The 26720-nt window shown below is 36.5% G+C and overlaps 1 protein-coding gene across 28 annotated transcripts in view; it reads right to left on the reverse strand.

Annotated features, from left to right (window-relative positions):
• Positions 1-708: 708 nt before the first annotated feature.
• Positions 709-26720, reverse strand: part of TRIP12 (thyroid hormone receptor interactor 12) — a 132052-nt gene continuing 106040 nt past the window's right edge. For 15 of the 28 annotated variants that reach the window (XM_036422153.2, XM_036422172.2, XM_036422170.2 and 12 more), the window contains 18 exons: positions 25849-26040; positions 24076-24227; positions 22203-22375; positions 21754-21827; positions 21473-21693; positions 19461-19588; positions 17552-17703; positions 16757-16899; positions 15309-15465; positions 13703-13801; positions 10476-10590; positions 10040-10194; positions 8988-9152; positions 6739-6903; positions 5163-5276; positions 3261-3355; positions 2774-2877; positions 709-2083 (listed from right to left, as the gene is read on the reverse strand). In XM_036422153.2, the coding sequence (XP_036278046.1) occupies positions 1887-2083; positions 2774-2877; positions 3261-3355; positions 5163-5276; positions 6739-6903; positions 8988-9152; positions 10040-10194; positions 10476-10590; positions 13703-13801; positions 15309-15465; positions 16757-16899; positions 17552-17703; positions 19461-19588; positions 21473-21693; positions 21754-21827; positions 22203-22375; positions 24076-24227; positions 25849-26040 (2601 nt within the window). In that variant the 3' untranslated portion in view covers positions 709-1886. The remainder of the gene's footprint in view (positions 2084-2773; positions 2878-3260; positions 3356-5162; positions 5277-6738; positions 6904-8987; positions 9153-10039; positions 10195-10475; positions 10591-13702; positions 13802-15308; positions 15466-16756; positions 16900-17551; positions 17704-19460; positions 19589-21472; positions 21694-21753; positions 21828-22202; positions 22376-24075; positions 24228-25848; positions 26041-26720) is intronic. The other 13 variants (XM_036422173.2, XM_036422177.2, XM_036422168.2 and 10 more) reach the window with 4 other exon arrangements.

Raw genomic sequence — 26720 nt, forward strand, 5'->3', positions numbered from 1 at the left:
GTAAAAAGTATAAGAACAGTTGAATACAAATCAGTTCTTTCGTTAACCTAGCTCTACTTGATTAAACGGCTTAGTTCCTATGCTATATCAGAACTGCAGAAATGCCATCCCTTCCTCCATGTCAGGGTATAGCTGCTCTCACCTGTCAGAGCCTCTGCAGGGGCCAGGGAGACAGGCCCCTGAGCAGCTCTTACAGCTCCTCACACTTCAGAGGCCAGGCCCTGCTTGAGTTTAGTGTGAAGGACAAGCCATGTGGGGATGAGCACTCACTGGGGGATGCTCCACACAGGCCAGTTAAGTGGAAAATGACAGTCATCAAAATAAAACAAGCCACTGTTTCTTTTCAGTGATAGGATGGGGAACAAAGGGGTTTCTACATCAATTAAATAAAACTTTGGAAAAGTCAGTAAACAAAAGAAAATTGATTTCTCAAAGTTCAATTAGAAAAAAAAAACCCCTCATCTATCATTTTGTTTTAATTTGAATTATGAAAATTCTCTCAAATTTATGCAACAGGCTTAATTTTAAACCTTAGGAAGGGGTCTCCTCCCATTTTCTCTCCACATTTTACGTTCTTCAAGCTGCTATTATAAAATTTTTGTAAAGCAAAATCAGCCATGACGCGGAATCATGGAGATGTAACAATTTACTTCATAGAAATACATCTACACAAGTTATGCATACAGCACAGAACTATAAACAAAAAGGTGAAGCAAACATTATTTATTTTCAAGTAGAAACATTAGCCTGATGGATTATTGCAGATTTGAGAAATCAGCACATAGAACTACTGGACAGAGCATTGCTTACAGGTGCTTTTATCTGTGTGGAGACAAAGGCTGAACTGTTTGTCCCAAATTATCGCTGAAAGGAGGGGGTGAGGAAAGTGGAAGAAAGACAATGAACAAAACCTTAAAACAAGAACATAGGAGAAAAAAATTATTTTACTCCAACAGGAAATTAAAACTGCTTTTTATCTTTGAAACTTTACACCAATTTAAAATGCTCTGGCCATAGACTAATACATACTGGATGGCCCAAGCTGTACATTGTAAACTACACAAGAGAAATGAATGAATGAGCTTTCCTTGCCTCTGCTCCAGGGGCTGTGGCTGCTGGAATCACCATGTAAACATTCCTAGTGTGTCACTGGTAGGAAGCCAGCAATACCCTACAACTATATTAAAACTAAGCTCTAAGAAAAGTCCATCCAGTTACAAAGGCTGAATTATACTGACAATATAGGTCAAGTTTTGACTTTTAAATTTTATCTTAACTGAGGGAACATGAAACAACAAAAGCCCATGGCTAATGAAAAATGTAACAATTGAGTGTCATATACAAAAAAACTGTGTGAACTGCACAGACAATGCATGAATGGGGAGAGAAAATTAGAGGAAAGTGAAAAGCACACAGAGCTAACCTACTAAACTATCTGTCAAATAAGCATGAGCTTTAATGTCTGTACTTATATGTACAAGAGTTATCTTTGGAGGAAACAATACTGTAGACTTAGCTAGATGGATACACACAGCCCAGAATTAAACTGCACAGCGACATTTATTGTTTCAGCCTGGAAAAACATCCCCTTTTTCAAATTTCACACAGCAAAGCAAGTTAAAAACTTCACTCATCAAATAAATGATAATTTAAACAAGAACTTGCTAAAGAAACCTCATCACAACAATGGTTTAGGGCCTGATCACTTTAAGTCCATGGGGCCATTAATGAATATCAACCAAGTGTCTCTTTTATCATCTGCAAGCCGTTTTTCCTACAACAAGAAGGAGTAACATGTTTCCTTGACTCAGGTGATACATTTAGAAAAGAAATCATGATTTGTTTTCTTTTGCTGTAACAGGCAGACACTGCATTTCTCGGTGTAATCAGGAAAGATGGAATGACTGCTGCCCTTCTCTTGCTGCTATTAACAGTTTTTCCCGCATTATCTCAAGGCTTGAATAGTCCGGCAACTTAAGATAGTTCACACAAGTCATTACGGAGGGCAAGAAGTCATCTGGGTTTTCTGTCGATTCGAATGTCTTCCGAACAATTGTCAAGGGTGGGTTCAAACTCCGGAAGCCTAATTTAGAGGGAAGGAAGAGAGACCAGGGACTCAGTAAGTGTACAGGATGCCAGCTCAAAGAACACTTTCTTAGCTATGAGAGGAGTCAGGCTGGAATGATAGGCATGCCTTATTTATGCTACGACTATCAGAAAACATTACCACACACATGAGGTACTATTTCTTCCTTGGCAATTAAATCTACACATTCAATAAACACTTAGTGCATGGGACCAGGCATCTGCTTTATTTACTATAAAAAGTCATACTATAACAAGGCGGCAAATATTTCCTTATATCTTCTAACTTTTAAAACAGAGTACCAACTCATACCTGTATGAGTATATTAGGACTCATCTTTGAACATTCACACTTCAGAATACCTTCTCATCTGATAATGTACAAATGTCAAAAGCAGCATTACAGTGTGTAGTAATCTTACTTAAATGTGCTTAAGCTAAATAAACCAGTTTTCCTACCAGTTATATCTGTTAATGAATTATTCAACAAACCAAAAATTGAGAAAAATTACCATAATGGAATAACTATGAGGCACTGTAAATCAAATAAAGAAAGAATATCCTGCTATTGGTACTGAAGTACGTGTACACACGTGTACACACACACACACACACACACACACACACACACACACACACACACAGAGTTATAGCTAGACTCAATGTCAGGCATCAACAGTGTACCCACCTCCAACAGGCAATCTCGGGCTACCTGTCACAAACTGGAGAAATAACCTCTGTTGCTCATTATCAAAACTACTGAGAATCTCAAACAAAAACTTCACAGCCCGACTGTAACAAAAATAAATAATGTTATTTCATCATATTAAAATACAGATTTGTATCCCAACACATTGCCAACTCTCACAATTAGCTAGAGACTGTCAAATTTAAGTATGACTAAATATGAATTCACATTCCAATGAACCCTGAAATCAAATTTGCTTCTATGTTATAGCTAGAATTCAAGTGGAATGTTACCGTTATAATAACTAAGATTTGTGTGGGATTGTTCAGATATCCCTGTTTTACTATAAATATCAGAAATATCAGAAAATCTCCTTTAATATGTAGACAATTATAAAATACCCCCTTTTATTGTTTACAATATATACATACACAGACTACCAAATTCTAAGCTATAAATTGAACCCCTGGCAGACCCCAGCGCTCACCTATCATGAGTGTAACCATGATCTGGCCTGCAGCATTCCATCAGTATTTTTGTATCCCAAGTGTCTGCTTTACTGCCACACAGGAGTTGATCCAGCTGTGCATTTAAATAAGGATAATGAATTACTCAAGATATAGCTGTATAATGGATTGAAAGGAATACCACTGTTTTGCAGTATGCCGAAAAGGTCTGAATGTAGTCAGGAAGAGTGTCATTTTCATATCAAAACTTCTGTTAAGACCTCTTCAGATACTGTGCTTTTCTAATGCATTTACACATTCAATTTTCCTTTCCTTTGCGAATTCATAGGAATTCTGCCCATTTGTAGGGACTTTGCTCTAGAGAAGCCTTTAATTTCAAACAAAACATCTGAAACAAACCCTTAATTTAAGTTTTCCTAACTCTTATTGGTTCTTTAGAAGTTTTAACTTGATAACATACTTCTAACCAACGAGATTTTTACAAATCTTTGCTTTTGGAATCACAAGGGTACTCAATAAGGAAAGCCAAGAGCTAGACTACTGAGCTGGAGAGCAGTGAGAGAAGTTAAAATGAGACATAGCAAATTGGTAGTTTTTCACATTTTGCAAAGAGAGGCATGCCTATGCCATACCGTTGTTTAGGGCTGTATGGGGACCCACGAATCCATTACAGAATGATTGTTAGAAAGCAAAAAAATGCCTTTGTGTCCTTGGAAAAAATCTAACATCAGTTTCAAATCAAACCATCTTTTCTCTTGTTTAACTGTCCCTTTGCAGAATGACTACATACTTTTGAGAAAATCCAGTTTAGAACATATGAAATTAATATCGACTATGTGTCACTCACTATCAGGTACTTCAGTATCCTGTTCAGTGAGACAGAGGTTATCTCAATTTTATAGACAAGATAGTCAGATCAGGTACAACTACTTGGATATGGTCACATAGCTAGGCAGTGAGGACCAGGATTCAATTAAAGGAGCAACACTTGTTTCACTTCCAGGTGACATTTAGTGCCTTAAAAGTGCTAGGGAAGCCACATACTTCAATAGTTATCAAACCCAAATGTACATAAAAATAAGTGAGATTAAAATGTTGTTATTCAAAGATTTCCAGATTCAGCCAGTAATGAATGTGTATTCTAAAGCTTGTATTTAAAAAAATAAAAAATAAAAAAAAGGGTTTGCAAACGGGAAACCTAGTCTGGTCCTATGACATTTCATGTAGTTTCTTGAGATTCACGTTGCATTTTAGGATGGCTAGAAAAGCTATGCATAAAATTATATTTTCCTTTCTCAAAAGTATTCTCTAAATTTGGCAATTAATACATTTATAACACTTCCTTAAAATTTCAAGGACTAACTTGAATCTTGAAACCAAATCTCATCTAATCCAGGAAGTTTAGTCAATAAAAAAAAAACACACAAAAAAAAAACAACACCCCCCCCCCCCCAAAAAAAAAAACAAAAAAAAAAAAAAAAAAAAAAACCAACTACAAATAAAGACAGTGTGACCTCCTCAGTGTGTTTCATTACTCTGGACCCATGGTTATCCCTGCCAACCACAGTACTACAGATAGGTAACCTAAGTTCCACGCCCCACCAACCATCCAGGTCTCAGTTAACAATAATACTATGCTTACTCAATCACACATGGACCCCACTCCCTTATATTTATTATTTATATTACATTGAATACTTATATAGTTCATATGTTATTTATACAGTATAAACTCTTATATTTGATGTTCAATGTTTTACTTGCTCAGGAAATGGCCTTATCTTTCTCAAAGACCCACCCCTTGCTCCCAACCTTTTTGTTTGCAACAGTGGAGTCTGACTAAATAGCACAGAAATACCCCACTAAAATAATTAGGGCACAGAACTAGAAATGAACATTTCTTTTAGATATAAGCTACTCACTTCTTCTGGGTAGAAGTACTGAAGATGACTGAGTGGGAAGACTGATTCAAATCCATCTCTGAACGAATCAAACTGCCTGGAAACGCCTTCATTTAGTGCCCAGAATATAACCAGCTACAGAAGAGAAAAATCTTTTACAAACTGTGACAAGATTTCAAATATTTTTCTGTGACAAAGTACAGTAAAACATTACTTAAAAAAAAAAAAAAAAGACAAGTAACAATTACTGTTGTTTAAATGTGAAATTTTTAGTTTTATATCCTGTTAAGTTCTTAGAACCCAACCGTTTGCTAAGTATGTGCACCTAGCAAAAGGCACACTTCTAGCCGGGACCGGTTTGGCTCAGTTGATAGAGCGTCGGCCTGCGGACTGAAAGGTCCCAGGTTCGATTCTGAGCAAGGGCTTGTACCTTGGTTGCAGGCACATCCCCAGTAGGGGGTGTGCAAGAGGCAGCTGATCGATGATTCTCTCTCATAGATATTTCTAACTCTCTATCCCTCTCTCTTCCTCTCTGTGAAAAATCAATAAAACATAAAAAAAAAAAGGTACACTTCTAGAAAAGCAGTCACATAAAATTGAAGGGTAACAAAAAGCATCTGTAATTGCCCCAAACATTATCTAGTTATCAATCACTTTAACGTATTTGGAAACAGAGGCCATATTCAGGTAAAAATAAAAACATTATTATAAATTATTTTTAGAGAACCTTAATCTGGATGTTAATGGTTCATTTAATAGTATTACACTGAAAGAAAAGCAGGTTAGTAGTATCTAAGATTCTCTACTATCGTTTATTTCTCTCTCTCTCTCTCAAACTGATAAGAAACCAGAGCTAAAAATTTTCAGAGGTTCTATTTAAAATTCCACAGTTTAATTAGTGCAAGAGTTGGGTCTAGGTGAAGGGTAATATTTCATCTTGAACGCAATGCTCTTTCCACTCAATGTCTGGAAAAACCAAAAGAAACTTTTCAAAAATTGCAATAAAGACCTACATAGGTTGTAATTTAAAATGTAATTTGTATTCAATATGAAATTATTTTTCCTTAATTCAGTGTATATAGATAAGGACCATGAATTGGTAATTTGAAAAGCCTCATCAAACCCACAAATTTGAGAGAGGGAGGGGGAGAAAGAGAGAGAGAGAGAGAGGGAGAAAGAGTGTGTGTGTGTGTGTGTGTGTGTGTGTGTGTGTGTGTAAGAGGCAATTCTTATCTGGCTTGATAGCAATTTAGTCACAAGGGATGACTCCTTTTCACTAATTTCTTCTCAAACTGTGACAAAATGTGATCTTCTTGGATAGTATTAAAGCTTAAGAATAGCAAACTCAAGATTGTATAAGGCATTGTGAAATATCCAATATGTCCTCTCATAGAAAAACAAAGCTAAGGTTGAAAAAGTCAACTTCATGCATTGATCCCACAGGTCAAAGGTCTCAAACCAGTCTGTCCAGACAGCTAGCTGGTACCTCATGCTTTAGTGGACTGGTCCCTTCCCTCACCTTCAGAGCAGTAGCCATAGGCAAAGCTCTGCACCACTACAGGTGGTCTTCACCCCAAAGGACGCTGCTATTACATACCCTTAGATACTCTTCTAGATTATAGATAGTGACGGGTATATCCTTTCCTCCTTTCTTCAGTTCAATGTTGGGAAACCCTGGCAGAGTGAAATCCAATCCCAGATCTTCAACTGAACAGCCATTCATAGTCAAGGTTTCTAATGCATATCGTAGACTCTCTTTGGTCTAGACAAAAGGGGAGTGGGTTTGTCAAGTACAGTCATTCACTCAATTATGTTTATAAAATAAAAGACATGCTAACACATTTTATGTTTTTTTTTTTTGTTTTTAGCTCTTAAGACTATTTTTTTCTTATTTTGTCATAATCTATACATGACCACAAAGGAAATAATCTTAAACACTCAGATTCCAACAGTCTTTATATAAGAAACAAGATCTCAAGTGTTCATTTATAATGAGATGTTTGCTATCAATTTGATCATATTCAAATCAGATTTCTCAAAAAGGCCAAGATACTATGCATAATGGTCTACTTAAGAGTGTGGTCTCTGGAGTCAAACTTTTCATAAATTCCTGGCAAATCCTTATGAATTCAATATATGTATATAGCCAATACTGAGTAATACAATATAGTTAGGAAATTATAAATTCAAGTAAGTAAAAACAATGCACTATGTAGTAATAAAAATATTTTTTCTCTGCAAAGTCCAAGTCTAGAGAATATCCTATAGATTCTTAATCAGGACTAGAATAACAAATACATAGTCATATAATAGCACTACAGTGAAAAAAGATTCCAACCAAGAAAAATCAAGTCACACTCTGTAAACAAAGTTTGTATTATTCACTTTTTTAAAAGTGCTTAAGATTATATGGTTATGTTTTATAAAAATGTAATTTTTAAATTTTTTTTATTAAGCATGAAAGACCAAAAGGCAAAACCACAAATTCTATCTGAAAATGAAGGTATCCACTACAGGAGAAAGAAGGCAAATGGGTTTCTAGATTGGAGATGCCTCTAAGTGCAGAAAATCAGTCATTTCAAACAGACTGATTGTTAAGTCATTTGACACTGTGAGCTCTAAATCAAGCAGTCTGGGCTTGAATTCCACCTCTCACATCCTGGGTATGCGACCAGCACATTACTCAACTTACCTGCCTTGGGTTTCTCATGTGTAAAACTGGGATAACAGAAATACTTAAGTCTCAGAGGGTTGTTGTGGATTAAATAAATTAACATTTGTAAGACACCTGGAACATGCCACAATTTTACTTTATTTCCTTGCTCCTATCCCTGGGCCATTACTTACCTAAAAGATAATCGATCCTAAATAAGATTATAGTAGTTTAAAACTTACAAAAGTTGGCAAGCGTAAACCTAAGTGGTTCTAAAAATCTGAAGACAAATACTGTATGGAAAACATGGACTTGGCAAAAATCTGGCTATTTCCCTTAATAAGTTTATTTTTCCAAAATCACCAACTATCAATTAATATGGAGCTAAGATGAATTCCCTTACAAATCATCCTCCTTGACACAAAGGCATTCTAAAACCCCCACCTGTCTACTATAAGTTTCTCTCTATTTTATTAAGAGAGATATGACAGTTTCCACATACAGAAACCCTTCTCTATTCTTAATGGGAGTTGATTTACCTGCCTAATATAAGTTATCTGAGTCTCTGCCATTAAAAAAAAAAAAATACAACTTTGCCTTCTAATGTCAGATACAGGATCACTACTAATCTCAGACTGAGTGAAATGACTTTTTAGTAAAAAATATAAATGATATAAAACTCCAGATTACCCATGAAATCTAACAGAAATTTTAACATGTGTTCCAAAAAAATAGTACACAGCCACTATGATCTTTAAAGGTATCATCCTGAAATCTCCTTAGAAACAAATGGACTGTTCCTAAATTTAGCCACATTTCAGGAAAAAACAAAACAATACAAAAAAACAACAAAAATCAATCTGACCTAAGAACAGTCTTATTGATTCAAATGCTTACTAAAAGAATTCAGTCTGACATAATATCTGGCCAGATACACAACACCCATATAAAATTTAACAAATAAGAGCCTTTGATTTCAGTTAAGAGTGTATTGTATTTGCAAATTAAGCCTTTTACTCATCATCGCTATTATAGGCCATCCTACTATAACATCACATTTCAGTTGTGGTAAAAAAGTTAGTCTTCTAAAATAACATTAATAACTGTGTCAAATACAAACTACTTAACAAAGACTCATCTTTCTACAATAAGAAACTGATCCACTTGGAGGTTTCCTCATCTTGTAAGCCTACCTGGGATTTATCTTGTTCAAGTCTTTTCTTCTGTCTGACAACGTCTTCTAGGTGATACACTGATCTGGCTACCACTGGGTCAATGTCAAACAAATCGTGTGACGTTAGTGAAGTTTCTTGCCGTAGCATCCACTTATAAAAGGGCAAGCCAAGGGGAAGGTCCACCTGAAAGGGAATATGCAAAATATTTTAACAGTCACAGCTTCGAGAATTGTCTCAATTCTATTAACTGTCAAAAGGTCATTTAAATAGGTCAAATAATATTTCCCTCATTATATGAAACAGTCCCCATTTAAATTCAATCTGGGGCCCTGATATGAAATTTTAAAAATACTTAAGTACTCCATTTAAACAATGACCCTAGAAAAATAATTTTTCAATGACGGACATATATATAGTCACTATAAGGGGTCAATATCAAGTGATGTTTAAAGGAAAGAGTTAAAATAACCAACTGATTATCATCAAGAGAAAATAAAATGGAACTTCTAAAATAACTGGTGAACAGACCATTCTTCAGTTACAGTGAAACTGTAAGTTTGTGAATATGACATCAGATGAAAATGTTCTCTACATACAGAGATAAGTATCTTATAAAATGTGAGAAAAGTAAATGGAGAAAAACCTGGAAATATTCAGAACTGAGTGAATACGGATTTTCTTGGATTATCTTCATTCTAGCTCTCTAATGGCAAATTATTTTAAGCTTAATTACATACTCATACCTTCCTACTGGATTAAAACTATGATATCAACCACTTCAGAAATATATCATTAAGTCCCATGCCTGATTCTGAGCCTCTGCTTCTAACAGAACATGGACCATAGTTTGGCATTTGGGCGTCATCTGGCAGCTGGTATGAGAATGTAGAATTTTAGGCCTCAACCTTGAACTACTGAATCAGAATTGGCTTTTGTAACAAAATCCCTAAGTAATTCATATGCATATTAAAGTTTGTATAGCACTGTTTTAAAATACTGCATTAAGCACATGGGATTAGGAACTTTCATATAATACAGGCACACAAAAATTTATAGAAAAGCAAACTTACCAATCTGAAATCCATAATAGCCTTGGCCATTAATTTTCCTAAGAAGCGAAACTTCATCTTAACCTTTGCAATATGAGCTGGCTTTGCTGTCCTACCAAAGGGAAGTGCAAACAGGCCCTGGAGGTTTTGAATATACTTGGTCCCTTCTTGGCTTCCTGTAAATAAGTGACCAAACTTTACATGTGCTCTCCCAAAACAAGACAAAACAAAAACTGGTAACTCAGAACATTTAAGAAAGTCAATATTCTCAAAATCATATTAGTTAGGTCCTCTAGAGCTGAAGGGCCCTCCTCTTAATTGATAAATAAGAAAAAGGCTAAAATAAATTAAGGTCAGAGAGCAGGTCTTCTGTTACAAGTTAAACATATTTAATGAGTTCTAAGGGCCCTTTACCTGATCTGAATAACACAAATTGACAGACTCAGATTAATATTACCTTTAGGATTACTAAGAGTAACTTCTTCACCTCTCCAAAGACCCAAGTCAGCTCTCTGTAGTTCCTGAGATACAAGTGCATAAAACTCCAGTGTAGGCCCAAGACCTGTACCAACCTACAGAAGAATAAAAGTAGAACAATTTCAAATTTTAGAATTAGCATTGCCCCCTTTTTTAACCTGCAAACCTCTTGGCAATGTGGAACAGACAATATTTATCAGGATGCAGTAGAGATTATTTATCCAGCTATCCTGACTGTATTTCTTCAGTCTTGATCATCTAATAGCTAGCAATCCTTTCTAATTTCCTACTCATATATATGGCCCCAACTTAGCCTCAGAGAGTACATTAGTGCTTGTTAAGCCCATGGTGTACTGGGATGTTCTGAGAGCTGTTTAACATGCACATGTGAGGGGTGGGCATGTCCTGAAGACTCTGATTTAATGGGTGGGTCATTTCAAGCCTGGGCACTGGTACCTTGAAACATGCTCCCAAGAACCTATATGGTCTGAGCTTACCCTCACGGACTAAGATATGGTTTGCATATGGCTATTTCCCATTCTCTCTTTGGTGAATGGTAACTCTGAAACCAGCTCAAATGCCACCTCTTCAGGAAAAGCCTCCTTATCTGCCCAGTTAGTTTGTTCCTTTCCTTAGGAGTTACATTTCAGTTACTAAGTACTTATCATATTACACTGTCAGCATGGCATTATATGCCTGTATATCCCACCCAAGGGTAACTTTAACCAGTTAACTGCCACACTATTTTGATTAAAAAAGTCTGCTGCTTGCGTCTATAGACGCTTATGGTGTACACATGGTTAATTCACCTCTGTATCCTCTATAGTGCCCAAGCACACACTAGCCTTTAACAGAGGTTTGTTAAATAAACACAAATAAGGGGAGGTCTGACTCCATAACAGCACTTTGGGCTAACTTAGCCTCAGGGAGTACACCAGTGTTTCTCTAGCCCATGATGCACTGGGATCTCCTGAGAGCTGTTTAACATGCACATGGGGGTAGGCACATACTGAAGACACTGATTTTGTAGGTGGGTCTCGTTTTGATTCTGGACACTGGTATCTTAAAACAAGAGGTTATTGTACAGCCAGCTATGAATGAAAACGCCTCCTCCACGAGAAAAGTGAGCCTGAGACAATGTCCAGACTAGATGTTCCTTCATGTTCTATCAAGGTCCTACCAGCTCAGACAATAAGCTAGATATGCAACAAGAACAAGTTAATACAAAGCCTATAGGCTAAATCTAACCACTGTCCTGTCAAGAAGGCTGTATTTCATGTGTACAGTATTTGCAACTAATGGGCACTATTTTACCTCTAGAGGCCCAGTGCACAAAATTTGTACAAGGATAAGGTCCCTAAGTCTGGCTGGCAATCAAGGCTGACCTGTGGGGTGACTGGCGTGGCAATCAGGGACTCCTGCAGGCACCCGCTTTGGCTGGCCTTGCACTGCCCACCCAACCCTCCTCTGCCACCGCCTGTCAGGTCCTGCTTCTGCATTGAGCATCTGTCCCACTGGTGGTCAGTGTGGGTCATAGCGACTGTAGTTCTGCCATTTGGTCGATTTGCATATTAGGCTTTTATTATATAGGATTATCACAGTAACCACACTAGCTTAAAAGATTAGGTGCAGTCCACCAAAGGTTTAACTCAATTTTCCAAACAGTGATCTGTTGGAACTTGGTGACGTGTTCTTAATCCACCCCATCCCTTTGTTATTTTTCCATAGCAGTGAAGGGCATCAGTGGTCAGCCCACACTCCAATCCAAACCTGGGAGCCATCTGTGGCTCTTCTTAGTCTTACACTCCACATTGCAAACAATCATTAAACACTAAGCCTGCCCCACCTTCACAACATACTCTAAACTGTTACCACTAATATCTCTTGTCTGGTCTCTGCACCAGCATTCTTGGCATCTCATAACCTATCCTCACAGTGCTAAGAGAGAACCTTACAAAACATAGTTTTGTATCCTTCTTCCACACCCTGTGAGGCTTCCCGTCTCACTCAAAGCAAAAGCTCAGGTTAAAAAACTGCCCACTGTCGAAACCGGTTTGGCTCAGTGGTAGAGCATCAGTCTGCAGACTGAAAGGTCCCAGGTTCGATTCTGGTCAAGGGCATGTACATTGGTTGCGGGCACATCCCCGATAGGGGGTGTTCCAAGAGGCAGCTGGTCAATGTTTCTCTCTCATCAATGTTTCTAGCTCTCTATCCCTCTCTCCTTCTATCTGTAAAAAAATCAATAAAATATATATTAAAATAAATAAATAGAAATAAAAAACTGCCCACATGTCCTATGATCCCTCCTCCCACCCTGAGGCCACACAGTCATTTGCCACCAGAGGAGTGTTGCCTCAGGGTTTTTGCATGTCCTTTTGCTAGAGAAATTCTTCTGCTCAAATGTCACCTTTTAACACCCTGTCCCCTCTATTCATACTCCATCTTCCTATTTTCCTTTCTTTTTCTTCAGCTCATAGGCGTGTGTGTGTGTGTGTGTGTGTGTGTGTGTGTGTGTGTGTGTATACTTCCCCAAACTAAAAGAAAAACCCCATGACGATATATCCTTTGTACATTTTTTTTCTCCACTGGGCCTTGGAGGAAAAAAAAGAGGGGAAAGAGGAGAGAGAAGAGAATAATGAATAAAACTGCAGTAATATCTGATACCCACAAGATGGTGCTTTAAAGTCAGTTCTTTCTCCCTTTAGCATACTACTACTATGCTAAATACAAATCACAGATCAAAACAGTTTATTTCCTTCATTCAAATACTATTATTTCCATAGGTAAAACAGACAACTTAAAACATTAAATGACATGAAATACTCAAATGTACATCAACTGGTGATGAAACAGCAATAAAAGGAAACAATAGCATGGATGAATCTCAAAAGCCTTATACTGAGAGAAGAGTAACAAAAATAATTACATGCTTTATAATTTCATTTATTATGATACTGTAAAAAAGGACAAAACTACAGGGGCAGAAAACAGATCAAAGGCTGCCAGGGACAGGAGATGGAGAGCAGGCAAAGACTGTAAAGTAGTCTAAGAGAATGTTTTGTGGTAGTGGTTGGATTTTTCTTTATCATGATGTGATAATGATTACAGACTGTATACTTGTCAACTCTTTCACAGGACCAAGAAACTTGAATGACACCTTTTCAAGGGCACAAATCATGCTCAAACTGTCCCGACTCAAAAGCTCACCTCATTTTCATACTGAATTTCTAACATGGCCCGTGAGCTGCCAAGATCCTGCATCACAGACTCGGCTTGTTTCAGCAGCTCTTCTCTGTTCACAGTACGCTACAAAATAAAGTACAAGAGTGAGGAAAATAAACACACATTACACTTTAATAAATAGGTGCTTTTTCTTGAAGTGCAAAAAAAACTCAATTGCTAAAAAATTATTTTTGTGTGTGCAAAGCATCCCTCAGAAAAGGTTAAGAAATAGCTGTGTTGCTATAAACATTGACAGCATTGCTGGCATACACACATGAAGAAAACTTAGATGTAAGTGTAATTTTTATCTTGAGGCTGTGGAAAGTTCAGGAAATTCAAGTTGGAAAAGGACCTCTGAAACATTGCCAAACATCAAAGCAATTCTGGGCTGCAGTATTTTAATATATTCCTGGATGCACTTATAGGCAGATGATGAAGAAATAGGAATGGAGGTCATAGGTAAGCTGGAAACCTTACTACTGTCCTGCAGAGATCTACAAACATTTACTAATGAGATTCATGAGGACGAGGAAGGTCTTGGCAAATATCCAAAGTCTACCAGCACAATTTTCATGGAATCCTAATGACACATATCAAGATATGAGTAGCAAGTGTTAAAAGGCAGTGTATTGGCATAAGTGTAGGACTGGGTCTCAAATGCAAATGGCTTAGAGCTGTGTGTTTTAGGGCTATGAGTATGGAGCTAGATTAGAAGCACAGGAAGATAAAAGTCAGCAACACCTGGGGCTAACTGGTCTATGGACATGAAATTTATCAAGGATTTTGTTTCAGTTGCTTCTAATTGGAGTAATTTGCTAAGAAAATAAAGAACTGATTAATTCTACCTACTGAGTAAGGGATCAATTATAAAAATAAAAGCCTAATATGATGTGTCTGACCATTTGTTCGGCCATTTTACCAGTCGCTATGATGTGCACTGACGGGGGTGGGGATGGGGGGAATGGTGCTAGATGCTCTGACAAGTAGGTTAGCTTACTGCTGGAGTCCAGCTGATTGGGACTTGGCAAGACAGGCTGGACACGCCCTGCAGTCCTCCCACAGTCTCTCCCTGGCCCCAATTGATCATGCACTAGTGGGGTCCCTCAGCCTGACCTGCACCCTCTTGCAATTGGGGACCCTTCAGGGGATGTCAGAGAGTTGGTTTTGGCCCGATCCCTGCAGGCCAACCCGAGAGATCCCACCGGTGCACAAATTCATGCACCAGGCCTCTAGTCAATTATTAAAGGGGGGCTAATTTAAGTTACTAATTTAGAAAAGAAGAAAGACTAATTAAGAAAAGACAAGGTATTTCCTTGGCACAAGAGTTAAAATAATTATAGAAATTATTTCAGAAACTGAGAAAAAGAACTCTAAGTAGAGAATGAAAAAGAATCATAGGTAGCACAGTTCCAAGAGACTTATAGAAAAATATGGCTAAATGATGATTTAAAAAGATAAGCAAAGAGATGACTGTGACAAAGGCAGCCCTCTAAACTAATAGACATAATTAGGTGTACCATATTTCTAGTTTTCCCATTATTTTGAAAAGCTCAATTTGATTTATCTTTAAAAATTTGGGGGAGAAACTTACCTTTTTTCTATCCAATCTAGGTGCAACTCTGCTATCTTGAGAATCCGATTGGTTGATTTCTGGATTGGTGTCAAGTAATCTTTGCATTGCTCGGTCCCGATCAAATGCAGTTACATAAAAAAGCATTTGCCGAGTATCAAAAGGGAAGAAAAATGGGCTGTAGAAAGATGCGATATAAATTTATTATCTGAATTAGAAACCATAAAAAAATCCCTATATTAGAAATAAGTTTTAATATGATACAGAATAACTGTAAATATGACCAATACAAATGGTCTGAGTAAACTAATTTTGAAGAATTTCCTTAGTAGTTGTATGAAATTTGTTAAGTGATCACATAATAATGCATTAAGTAGCCTATCACTGTGAAATCTGAAATTATACATTAAAATTCTATGTTTAAAATCAAGTATATTCAAGATCATCTATTATATAATATACCCGAAGACCTTTAGGAAGTATAACATGACTAGTGAAAACTCAATTTTTAAAATCTGATCACCACCTCACAAGGATAATAGCCTATCCCAGTAGTCAGCAAACTGCAGCTCTCGAGCCATATGCCGCTCTTTAGCTACATGCGGCTCTTTGGCCCCTTGTGTGGCTCTTCCACAAAATACCACGTGTAGGCACGCATGTACAGTATGATTGAAACTTCATGGCCCATGTGCAGAAGTCGCTTTTCGGTTCTCAAAAGAAATTTCAATTGTTGTATTGTTAATACTTGGCTCTGTTGACTAATGAGTTTGCTGACGACTGACCTACCGCATTCCACATATATACAAATACTGGCTTTACTAGTTCATGATTTTTTTCTTAGCTTTGGCATTTCTAAGTTACTCAAAGATGCAAAAGGTAGCTGGAGTAAAAGAGGCTCTACTACTTCCTGATGAATGATTTTTGATAGCTCTTGACACAGAGGTACCCGAGCACTTCCTGTGGTGACCTGAATGTTCAGTATTTGTTTCTGTCCAATACAGGTAGCCATGTAAGCATATGGCTATTGTGACTAAAAACATTAATTTCTCATTTTATTTAATCTAGATGTAAATAGCCACACGTGCTTAGTGGCTACTATACCGAAAATGCAGTTCTATAGTTTCTAAGAATACAGGTGTGGACCCAAGCAGGATCAGAGAATCACTCAATTCCACCTTTGGAATCTGATTTTATTGTGGCAGAGGATTTTAATCTCTTCATTCAAATATCCTTGTGTACTTTCCTATTTCATATAAGCAGACATATACAATCAAGTAGACCTAGTACTAGTCTCAGCTTGCCTAGTCTGTTTGCATGCTAAATTCACATGAGTAAGCAAGCTATGATCAAATATGACAGTTACTAAACACATTAAGCAGGTTTACTAAACACTGTTTCTGTAACAAAATATAAAGACCAAGACAATGATAATACTACCAAGGCCACTATTATAGAAGTGGTAGTCTTACCAGGTTTTTCCTAGTTCAGTAAGCCATGTTGGGATATTTCCTGTCATGATTACTAGAGGATCTTGAAGCTGCCTGTTTGCTTTTGCTGTCAACTTACTGTTATTAAATTCACCAGTTGGAATTATCTCCTTGCACATTGCATTCTGCAAAATGTTTAAGAAAAAAGTCAGTATGTAGTAAAACAGGACTCTCTCTTCCTTTATCCCCAAATACGTATACAAAGTAGTCAGATTTCACTTGTTTCCAGAATACAATATACAGCTTCTCATTGTTGTTTCCTAACACAAATGGAGACTTTCTATAATACATAGCTGAAACATCTCAACCTCCACATGCTATGAGTACCGGCTCAATCACTGATGTGGGAACTAATGCTTTATGCAAGGCCAACTCCTTCATTCTTTCCTACACTATATAAATATCAAAGACCGCATTCAACTTTCACCCAACTCTTTACTTAATATATATCTTAACTTAGATAAGTGAACTATGGGTTAAATGTACATAAAGAATTTTAATTATAATAAAAGTATGTTCAATTCCATGCTATAGCTTAATTTAATAAATTTACAAGACTGCCAAGAGAATGAACCTAAAAATTAGGTCAGGAAATAAAAGGGGAGAAGTTCCCACTGATGAGTACATTGTACTTTACTGGGCCATGAACCCTGTATTTAGCAGAGTCACTGTTTCTGTTTCTAATACAACAGGAAATTCATAAATCACTAGACAGAAACTATGAGATAACATGTAACGAATAACAGCACATCATGGAAAATTTCCAACAATACTCACATCATACAAGTAATACCAGTATCGACTGATGGCATGTAAAACTCTTAAAAGAAGAATCACATCTAATGATGGATCTTCAAAAGTTATATTTTCAGGTGGTGTAGGTATGAGGTAAACTTCTAAAGGATTTGATACTGATGGGCACACTCCATCTAGAGGGCAAAAGATCAAAGTTAACTGTTATAGTTAGAAAGGCCAAGCCAATTGAGCCAGTGTCATCTTATCATGCCTAAAATAGTACTTTTGTAAGTTATTAAGATTTAATGCTTGGATCTTATTGGTAGAGCATTCATAGCTTGATCTTTTTTTTGTTTTAAATCTTAGACATTAGTCATCCAGATTTATGAAATTTACTTTCCTTTCCATACACAAATAAACATCATAAAGGAGAAAAACTAACTTGTTTTCATTTCTTTATACCAGAAATAATGATTAACAATAAAACAGCCAGAGAGGAGTAAAGACAAAATGTTTAAATTTAAATTCACTGTCATAGACACTGCCAGTATATTTTAGATTTGGTTACTTAATCCAAGGCTTAGGACAGGGTAGACTTTGGTAGATTCCAAGCAGGAATTGTTATTCCTCTGTTCTTACAACTCACCAAGTAGCATGAAAATAAAAATAATTAAGGGATTGACACTGTTGCCATTTTCTTTAACCAAGCAAAAGAATTAAGAATCATAACACTATCATTGCATAAAAAAATCAATTCTTATCACGATAAACAAAAAAAAATTTAAAACCAAAGACCTCTTTAAAAAGAACGAACTTGGCTTTCTGGGAGGGAAAAAATTTCCTACAATGCTCTTGTTTATGGAAAATTTCATCAACTGACACCAGTGTTTGGAAATCCCTGATAAAGAAGTTCCTATGGAATGAGAATGTGGACAAATGCTAAAGCATCATATCTAATAAAGAGTAATATGCAAATTTACTGTTGCTCCAAGACACAAGATGGCTGCCCCCATGTGGACACAAGATGGCCACCACAAGATGGCCGACAGGAGAGGGCAGTTGTGGGCAATCAGGCCAGCAGGGAAGGGCAGTTAGAGGTTACCAGGCCAGCAGGGGAGGGCACTTGGGGGCGACCAGGCCTGAAGGGGAGGGCAGTTAGGGGCAATTGGGCCAGCAGCGGAGCAGTTAGGCATCTATCAGGCTGGCAGGGGAGTGGTTAGGGGATGATCAGGCTGGCAGGCAGAAGCAGTTAAGGGCAATCAGGCAGGCAGGTGAGCAGTTGGGAGCCAGCAGTCCTGTATTGTGAGAGGGATGTCCAATTGCAGTGGAACATCCCTCAAGAAGTCCCAGATTGGAGAGGGTGCAGGCTGGGCTGAGGGACACACACACCCCCATGCACAAATTTTGTGCACCAGGCCTCTAGTTACTATCATATAAAAGAGAGGGGAAGGAAAACAGCAAAATTATAAGAAAATACTGTAAAGGAAAAGAAGTCATTTGGGAGATGCTATTACATATTAATCTCTATTGGCCATTATAATACCTGGCAAAATTTTTTATTCCTTTCCTCATCAGTGCATTATACTATCATAATGAATGCCAATAAAAATTAAGGGCCCATCTTCCAATGATCAGTCTCTTCTTTAGTGAATGTGTTATGTTACTGAATTAGTTCTAACCTTCATGCAAACACGAGTTCTTCATGGAAAAAAATGAGTTTTTCCTAAATTTCTTACCAAATTTAATTTTGCAGATATTTATGTTTTCATGTTCTAGACCTTAAAGTCAAGGGTTCAATTAAAAGCCATCAAATGTTGGCAGTAATTTCATTTTTTTCTAAGTTTTACTCAAAGATTTTACTACTATTAGATACAAATAAATCACTCCTTTAAAACCATGAAGATAGGAAGATACTGATCTATGGCAGTTTTCCCTTCATATTGCAACTTACCATGCCATAACTCATCATGCTTTTTTGCATTTCTAGGGGAAGTTTTTGTTGGAGCTGTTTGGGCTCTTCCTCTTTTACCACCAACACAATCTTTATTACTTTCTTCATCCTCTCTCACAGGTTTGTACCTAAAGAGAAGGGTATAGTTAAACCAAAAGCAGATTTTAAACTGCAAATTATTCCAAAGTGCCAACAAGCCACAGATACTAGAGTTATCAGAGAACTCTGTGAGGTCTATCTTCTCTCTCTCTCCCTACTTACAGATTCAGAAAATTACCAATGGCACTGCTTCCTAGAATACCGAGCTTAGGATTTCTGAGAAGAACAGCTCTCTTTAAATGTAAGTAGCAGACATTCACAAACAAGATAAAGTTGCATCTGAATGTTTCTCAAGATTCAGAGATGCCTCAATTTCTAATAGCTAAAGGAAAATCATCTTACAAAAACATGTTTTATTTAAATGCCAGAAATAAATCTAGAAAAGTAGATATATAAACTATAATTATCGGGTCTAGTAATAATTAATGTCGTTTTTAAACATTCGTTTAAAATCTTGCTTGGCGTTGACTTGTATTGACATAACATTCAAACACGTGGTATCTACAGAACGTGTGAAGTGCAATTAACAAGTTTTGCTTGAAAAAGTTTGTATTTGGTTTGATTTTTGTTGCAAAACTAGGGCTAAGAAGATGGCGGATGAAGAGCATATTCGGCACTGCATGCTTTACGAGTTCCAATTAGGAAGAAAAGCAAGTGAGACTGCAAAAAACATCTGTAGTGCTCTTGGTCAAGATGCAGTTAGCGCCAGAAAATGCCAGCGTTGGTTTGAGAAATTTCGCGAGGGAAATTTTTCGTTAGATGACAAGACTGGTCGAGGCCGTGTGTCCAATTTTGATCAAGAAGCTCTTCAAGCTCTTTTGGTGCAAAATCCTCAAATTACCCAACAAGAGCTTGCGACAACTTTAAATTGTTCACAAAAAACAATTTCCAATCAATTGCGTGCACTTGGCAAAGTCCAAAAGTTTGGAAAATGGGTTCCTCATGAGTTGACCGACAACAACCGTAATCAAAGAGTCACAATTTGCAGTTCGCTCCTCTCTCATCAAAACCGTTTGCCGTTTTTAGAGCAAATTGTTACCGGAGATGAAGAATGGGTGCTGTATGTTAATTTGAAAAGGCGGCCTCAATGGTTGGACAAAAATGAGGCTCCGCAGCCCAAGCCAAAACCTGACTTGCATGCGAAAAAAGTGATGTTGTGTGTTTGGTGGAATTTTAAAGGAATTCTTCATTATGAACTTTTACCATCTAACCAAACCATTACAAGTGCAGTGTATAGTGCCCAATTGGAAAGGTTAGCCCAAGTTTTAAGAGAAAAAGAACCCACGCTGATTAATCGGAAGGGCGTAATTCTTCACCACGATAACGCACGACTGCATACTGCAAGAATCACTGCTGAAAAACTGCGCCAGTTGGAATGGGAAGTTCCCCCTCAACCTGCATATTCTCCTGATATTGCCCCTTCCGATTACCATTTGTTTCGTTCTTTGCAAAATTTTCTTCTTGGAAAAAAATTTAATAATGAAGAATGCCTCAAAAATGCATTGACCGAATTTTTTGCAGCAAAATCACAAGAATTTTACAACAGAAGGATTAAAATGCTTCCTGAGCATTGGGCACAAGTAGTAGAAAACAACGGCAACTATACTGTTGATTAAATTTTGTTGTATTGTTTAAATAAATTCGATTTAAAAAGGTATTAGAAAACGACATTAATTATTACTAGACCTAATATATCCAAGAATACATTTTGTATCTAGTTGACTTAATGAGGAAGATAAATACACACACTCATGCACCCACATGTGCTCACACACAAGATATTTGAAGTGGCTTTTAATGATGAAATGTGGGATTTAGGGTCTCTTCTCCAAATCAGCCACTCTAAATACAAGAATAGAGTCCAAGTAGGTGAAGACAAACAAACAAACATACAAAATCATTTTGAGATTTACCATATTGTATGAGTCTTCGTCCAAATACCAGCTCTTCCTAGAGGATTGCTCTCATCATCAGTGGATTCTCTTTCATCCTCAGCCTGGATACTGAACTGCCGTACTGCCTGATACACAGTCATATTGTACGGTAGCAAATGGTCTCCAATGTAAAACTGCAGCCTGTGTCTTACGTTTCCTGAATTTAAGAACTGAGCAGCCTGAATGAAGCAAAACAAAATCTATTTAACCTATAGGCTCTGAACATTATACATGACAACATGGTGGGAATAGTACCTTACCAGAGATTCATCTATTTCCTCATCAGAGCCATCATCATCACTGTCTTCATCGTCTTCTCTTACTCTTCCATAACCTAAAAACCCAAGAAGGTTGTTAAACTTCTAGCAAATTTTACATGACAAAGAAAAGCCTGTATTTACATTTAAGCTAATCAAGTCTTAGAAAACACTTTAATCTACAAAGCAGAAATGTAAGAAAAGTGTCAAATACAAAATGTCATTTCTACTATATTTCAACAAGAAAAATTAACTTATCACTCAAGTAAAGCAGTCAAACTCTGCTACATTGAACAAATTTCTACATACTGCACATAAAACAAATGACGGTACCATAAGTTCTTGATGCTAGGTTTTAATAGAAACATTAATAAGAAGGGAAATAATTTATAAACTCCTTAGTTTTATCCCAAATGTACATACAAACACACAACATACATTATGAAAAATACCTCTAACTACAAGGTATCTCTCAATCGCTTGTACCAAAGCCAGGGGGTCAATCTTGACAGGTCCACCCTTCCACTGCTTCACATTTGCACAGTCTGGATGTCTCTGTAACTGGCATTTTAACTGGTGTGTGTTGAAAAATTTTAAAGCCTGTGATCCTCTGTTAAGAGAAAAGCTCAAGATAATTTGTGAAAAAAAGTTATTCTATTATTTTCAAAACCAACAAAATTAATTCAAATAAAAGCAAGATAATACAAACTCTGCATTTTCTTAAGGCACAAAGTAAACACTTAACAATTCAAGTAATGTATTATAAAATGACAAATGAAATGATGTCCGCTATAAAATCACTTTTAAAACTTTACTGTTGCCCTAACTTGTTTGGCTCAGTGGACAGAGTGTCAGCCTGCAGACTGAAAGGTCCCAGATTCGATTCTGGTCAAAAGCATGTACCTTGGTTGCAGGCACATCCCCAGTGGGGGGTGTGCAGGAGGCAGCTGATCGACATTTCTCTCTCATTGATGTTTCTAACTCTCTAACCCTCTCCTTTTCTCTCTGTAAAAAAATTAATTAAATATATTTTAAAAAAACTTTTATTGTTGGCACACAAACATATTATTAGTTTCAGGTGTACAGACTTGGCTATATTCTTTTGAATGAAGTAGTTCAATAGCTACACCAGTCTAAATCTGCTCATTTCAGAAAAGGGCTGGCAGGTGTAAGATGACAGACAGGCTTAAAATATGTTTATCTACTAGGTTTCATAAATCATGTAAATAGGGGTTATGGAAAATATTCTAGTATATTAATATATACATATGTACATATTTATATAAATTTGGGTAAAAATGAAAAGCTTCATGGTTCCTCAGCATAGTGGAAAATGCCCCCTCATTTTACAAAATACTCCTGTACAGATCAATGTAATGATCAAAACTGAGTATCAGCCCTAGTTGGTTTGGCTTAGTGGATGGAGTGTTGGTCTGTGGACTGAAGGGTCCCGGGTTCGATTATGGTCAGGGGCAAATGCCTGGGTTGCGGGTTCAATCCCCAGTAGGGGTCATACGGGAGTCAGCCAATCAATGATTCTCTCTCATCACTGATGTTTCTATTTCTCTCTCTCTCCCTGCCTGTCTGAAATAAATAAAAAATAAAAACCTGAATATTACACTCTACATTAAATTTCAAGGTAGAAAAAAACAAACCTCGTCCACATTGATCAATTTATCTACTCAAAAAGCAGAGTTTTAATTCAATCAAAATTTTGATTGTTTTAAAAACACCCCAGATTGTGTATTTTAAGGATTAAAGAAACTAACTTCTTATTTACCAGACTTCTAGTTATATTATTCTAGGAAGCTTATAACTTCATATACAAAAAAACAATTAACTCCTACAATAAATTCTTTCTACAGCATCTCACTGAGTCCTATAAAACTACTATTATTGAAAAAACAAGTTATATTTAAAACAGCAAAACTTCAAAATAAACACTTACTTGTTAAAACCCACCACAATATAAAGTTATAAGCACTTACATCACATATAAAAATCACTCTATTGCACAGAAATGTAAATGTTTTATTTTCCACATCCACAAAATTGTTGCAGGAAAGCATTATAAAGTGTCAATTTACGGAAAACAGTTTGCAAATTGCCAACAGTGACTGGGTTATATATTTTTAAACCATTATGTTTAAGAAACAGTATGATTTTAAAGATAAACAGTATTTTATTTACCTATTCAATTTCTTCAGTAATGATAGCTAAGTGTTCTTTAGGCAGATGAAGATGTTACCAGACCTCTTGCCACTTTACCTCAATAAGATTCATTAAGCACAAAGGAAAAGGGCACACTCAGGCAATGATCCTTACCTGCCTGCTGTCCCATTCCCACTGGGGAAGTCATGCACTTTGACTGGAAACTGTTCCATCTGGCTAAGGCAGTTGTTCATCTTGTGTACTAATGCCAACAAAGGTGCATTACCGACTGGTTCTACTCTTCCAATGGGCTCTTCTCCAGGAAGCTAAAGTTACAAATAAATCAATAGTTTCTTGAACAGGGAACACTCCTCAACAAGAAACTTTAATAGGCAGTGTTACAAAAGGAAACCATTCATCTATTCTCTTTCTTTCTTTCTTTTTGGTATAACAGAAGAACAAGAACAGACTCCCACAGGGGGAGGGGGAAAGAATCCCCACCATTCATCTATTTTCTTTTATTGTTTCATTTGACGGCAAAATCTGACTCAGACAAACATAGTTTTTAGTTGAAGTACTCATGCTTTGCCACAAAAATATTTATTGCATCCGGAGTGAAATTTATAATCTACTGGAGACATCAAGTAATATATGGTTCATGTATTATATTGTAGAACTCCTGAAACCCAAAAAGCCCCAAGGGATTTCAGAAAAGAGATGACACCTGTACAAAATATTAAGTATGGGAGAAAAGTACACCCAATATTGCTACATATCTTATGACTCTCTAATAATTAACTGTGCTTCAGGTAGTTCCACAAGTTAAAATAATATAAGCAATGCTCAAATCCCCACAAACTGGAAAGGCATTTTAGAGTAAAGGAGTTTTGCTCACACACATCAGAACTATCCTTGGTTTTACTACACAGATGAACCAGAGAAACTTCCCTAGAAATGCCTTATCTTAAGCAGCTGTAAACTAGTAGTGTAAAATCAAGTTTCCAAAACAGTTATTCTCTAGCTCTCAGCTACTGAGGGTAAAGAAAGGGGAGCTACTCTGAATTCTGGCCTTATAATTCACATTGTAAATACGACTAAGCACTTTTGAATGGAATTTTTTAATACAGATGGTCCCCAACCTAAGACATTTGACTCACAATTTTTCAACTTAACAATGGTACAAGATTGAGAAAAATTCAGTAGAAACTGTACTTTGAATTTTGATATTTTTCCAGGGTAGTGACATGTGGTATGATACGTTCTCAAGATGCTGGCCAGTCTAAGTGAGCTGCAGCTGCAGTCAGGCACACGATAACGAGGATCAATAACAGACCCTCTACAATATACTGTGTTGCCAGTGTTTTGGGGATATTGCGTTCTAAGCATGGTTAAGATTGGCTAGGCTGAAATATGACGTTCAGCAGGGGTGAAACTATGATGTATTAAATTTTTGATTTAAGATATTTGCAATTTATAATGGGTTAATTGGAATGTGACCCCATCCTAAGTCAAGAAGCATCTGCTATGTTTTACATACAAAGTGGAAATATATATATCTACCTTATGGGTATAGTTATACTATGTCTACTGTAGCTAGCTAGATCATCTATCTAATTCAAACTCCAATAAGTTTGGAAACAAATATTGAGAATAAAATACATTCAGATGAGAGACTACAGTCAATGGGTTGTCCTGCAGAAAAACCAAAGACTCAAGATACACTGACCATGGAAACTTTGGCATTAGCTTCATTAAACCACCATCATTGTTTTACTGCTTACTTCATATATAAAAGACCAAGAAACCCAACAGTGTACACGCAAACTAGGAACTTTACCTGAATACCTTGACCAAAATCTACTGGAAATTACTACTGGGATAAGTAGATACATAAACGAACAGGGATTCTTATAATAAGATTCACACAAACATTATTAGATAACTTACTGGGGAAGAAAAAAACACATGAAGAAATCTCTTTAATCTGATCTCTCTGGTCACAGCATCCTTTTCACTTTTAGATGTTAAATACAGCAACAGCTGCTTAACAAATCCACTATGTTGGATTTCAAAAGATGAAACATCTGACTCTGAGACTATGCTACGGATCTCTACAAGGCACTCAGCTCCACCATCCACCTGAAAGAGTTAGAAATAATATTTCTGTATTAATTTCAATAGCCCTTACATTTACATTCCTCAAATGAAACTGAATGCATTCTTAATACCATATCAAAAAAGGAAGGAGCCTGGTGCACTCTTGGTAGATCCTTGGGAAAACATGCTATTACACACACATTCACAAAAGGTTAAATATTTCAATACAAAAAACTAGTATTCATACTACCATAAAAAGAAAAACCTTCACAATTCAAAAACAACAACAACAATAATAGAGGATGAGAAGTTGAATTAATGAAAAAAGAGCTAATATAATGAAAAAATAAAAGAATACAGTACAGGTAGGGCTTTAAACTAATACATTTAAAATATGAATAAAATGGTCAATTTCTTAAAAAACTTGTACTCAAATTGTTCAAAGAACATTAAAAAATGTATCTAAAAGATAAAGAATCAGATGAAATATAAAAGGTTAATAAATCTGAACCCTCTCCAACTACTATTAAGAGAACCCAGATGGAGGGATTAAGGAGTGTCCTATCAACACAAATACCTATAAATTAAAGAGATCTTAAAGATGTGTTTGAGAAATATTTCTAAAGTCTCATTTGTCAATAAATATGGAAAATAAGAAAAAAAAAAAGACAAAGATGAGATGTCTAGTACATTTAATAAAAAATGAAGCATAAATGCAAGCG

Source organism: Pipistrellus kuhlii, unplaced genomic scaffold, assembly GCF_014108245.1.
Source record: "Pipistrellus kuhlii isolate mPipKuh1 unplaced genomic scaffold, mPipKuh1.p scaffold_m20_p_7, whole genome shotgun sequence".
NCBI classification, from domain to species: Eukaryota; Metazoa; Chordata; class Mammalia; order Chiroptera; family Vespertilionidae; genus Pipistrellus; species Pipistrellus kuhlii.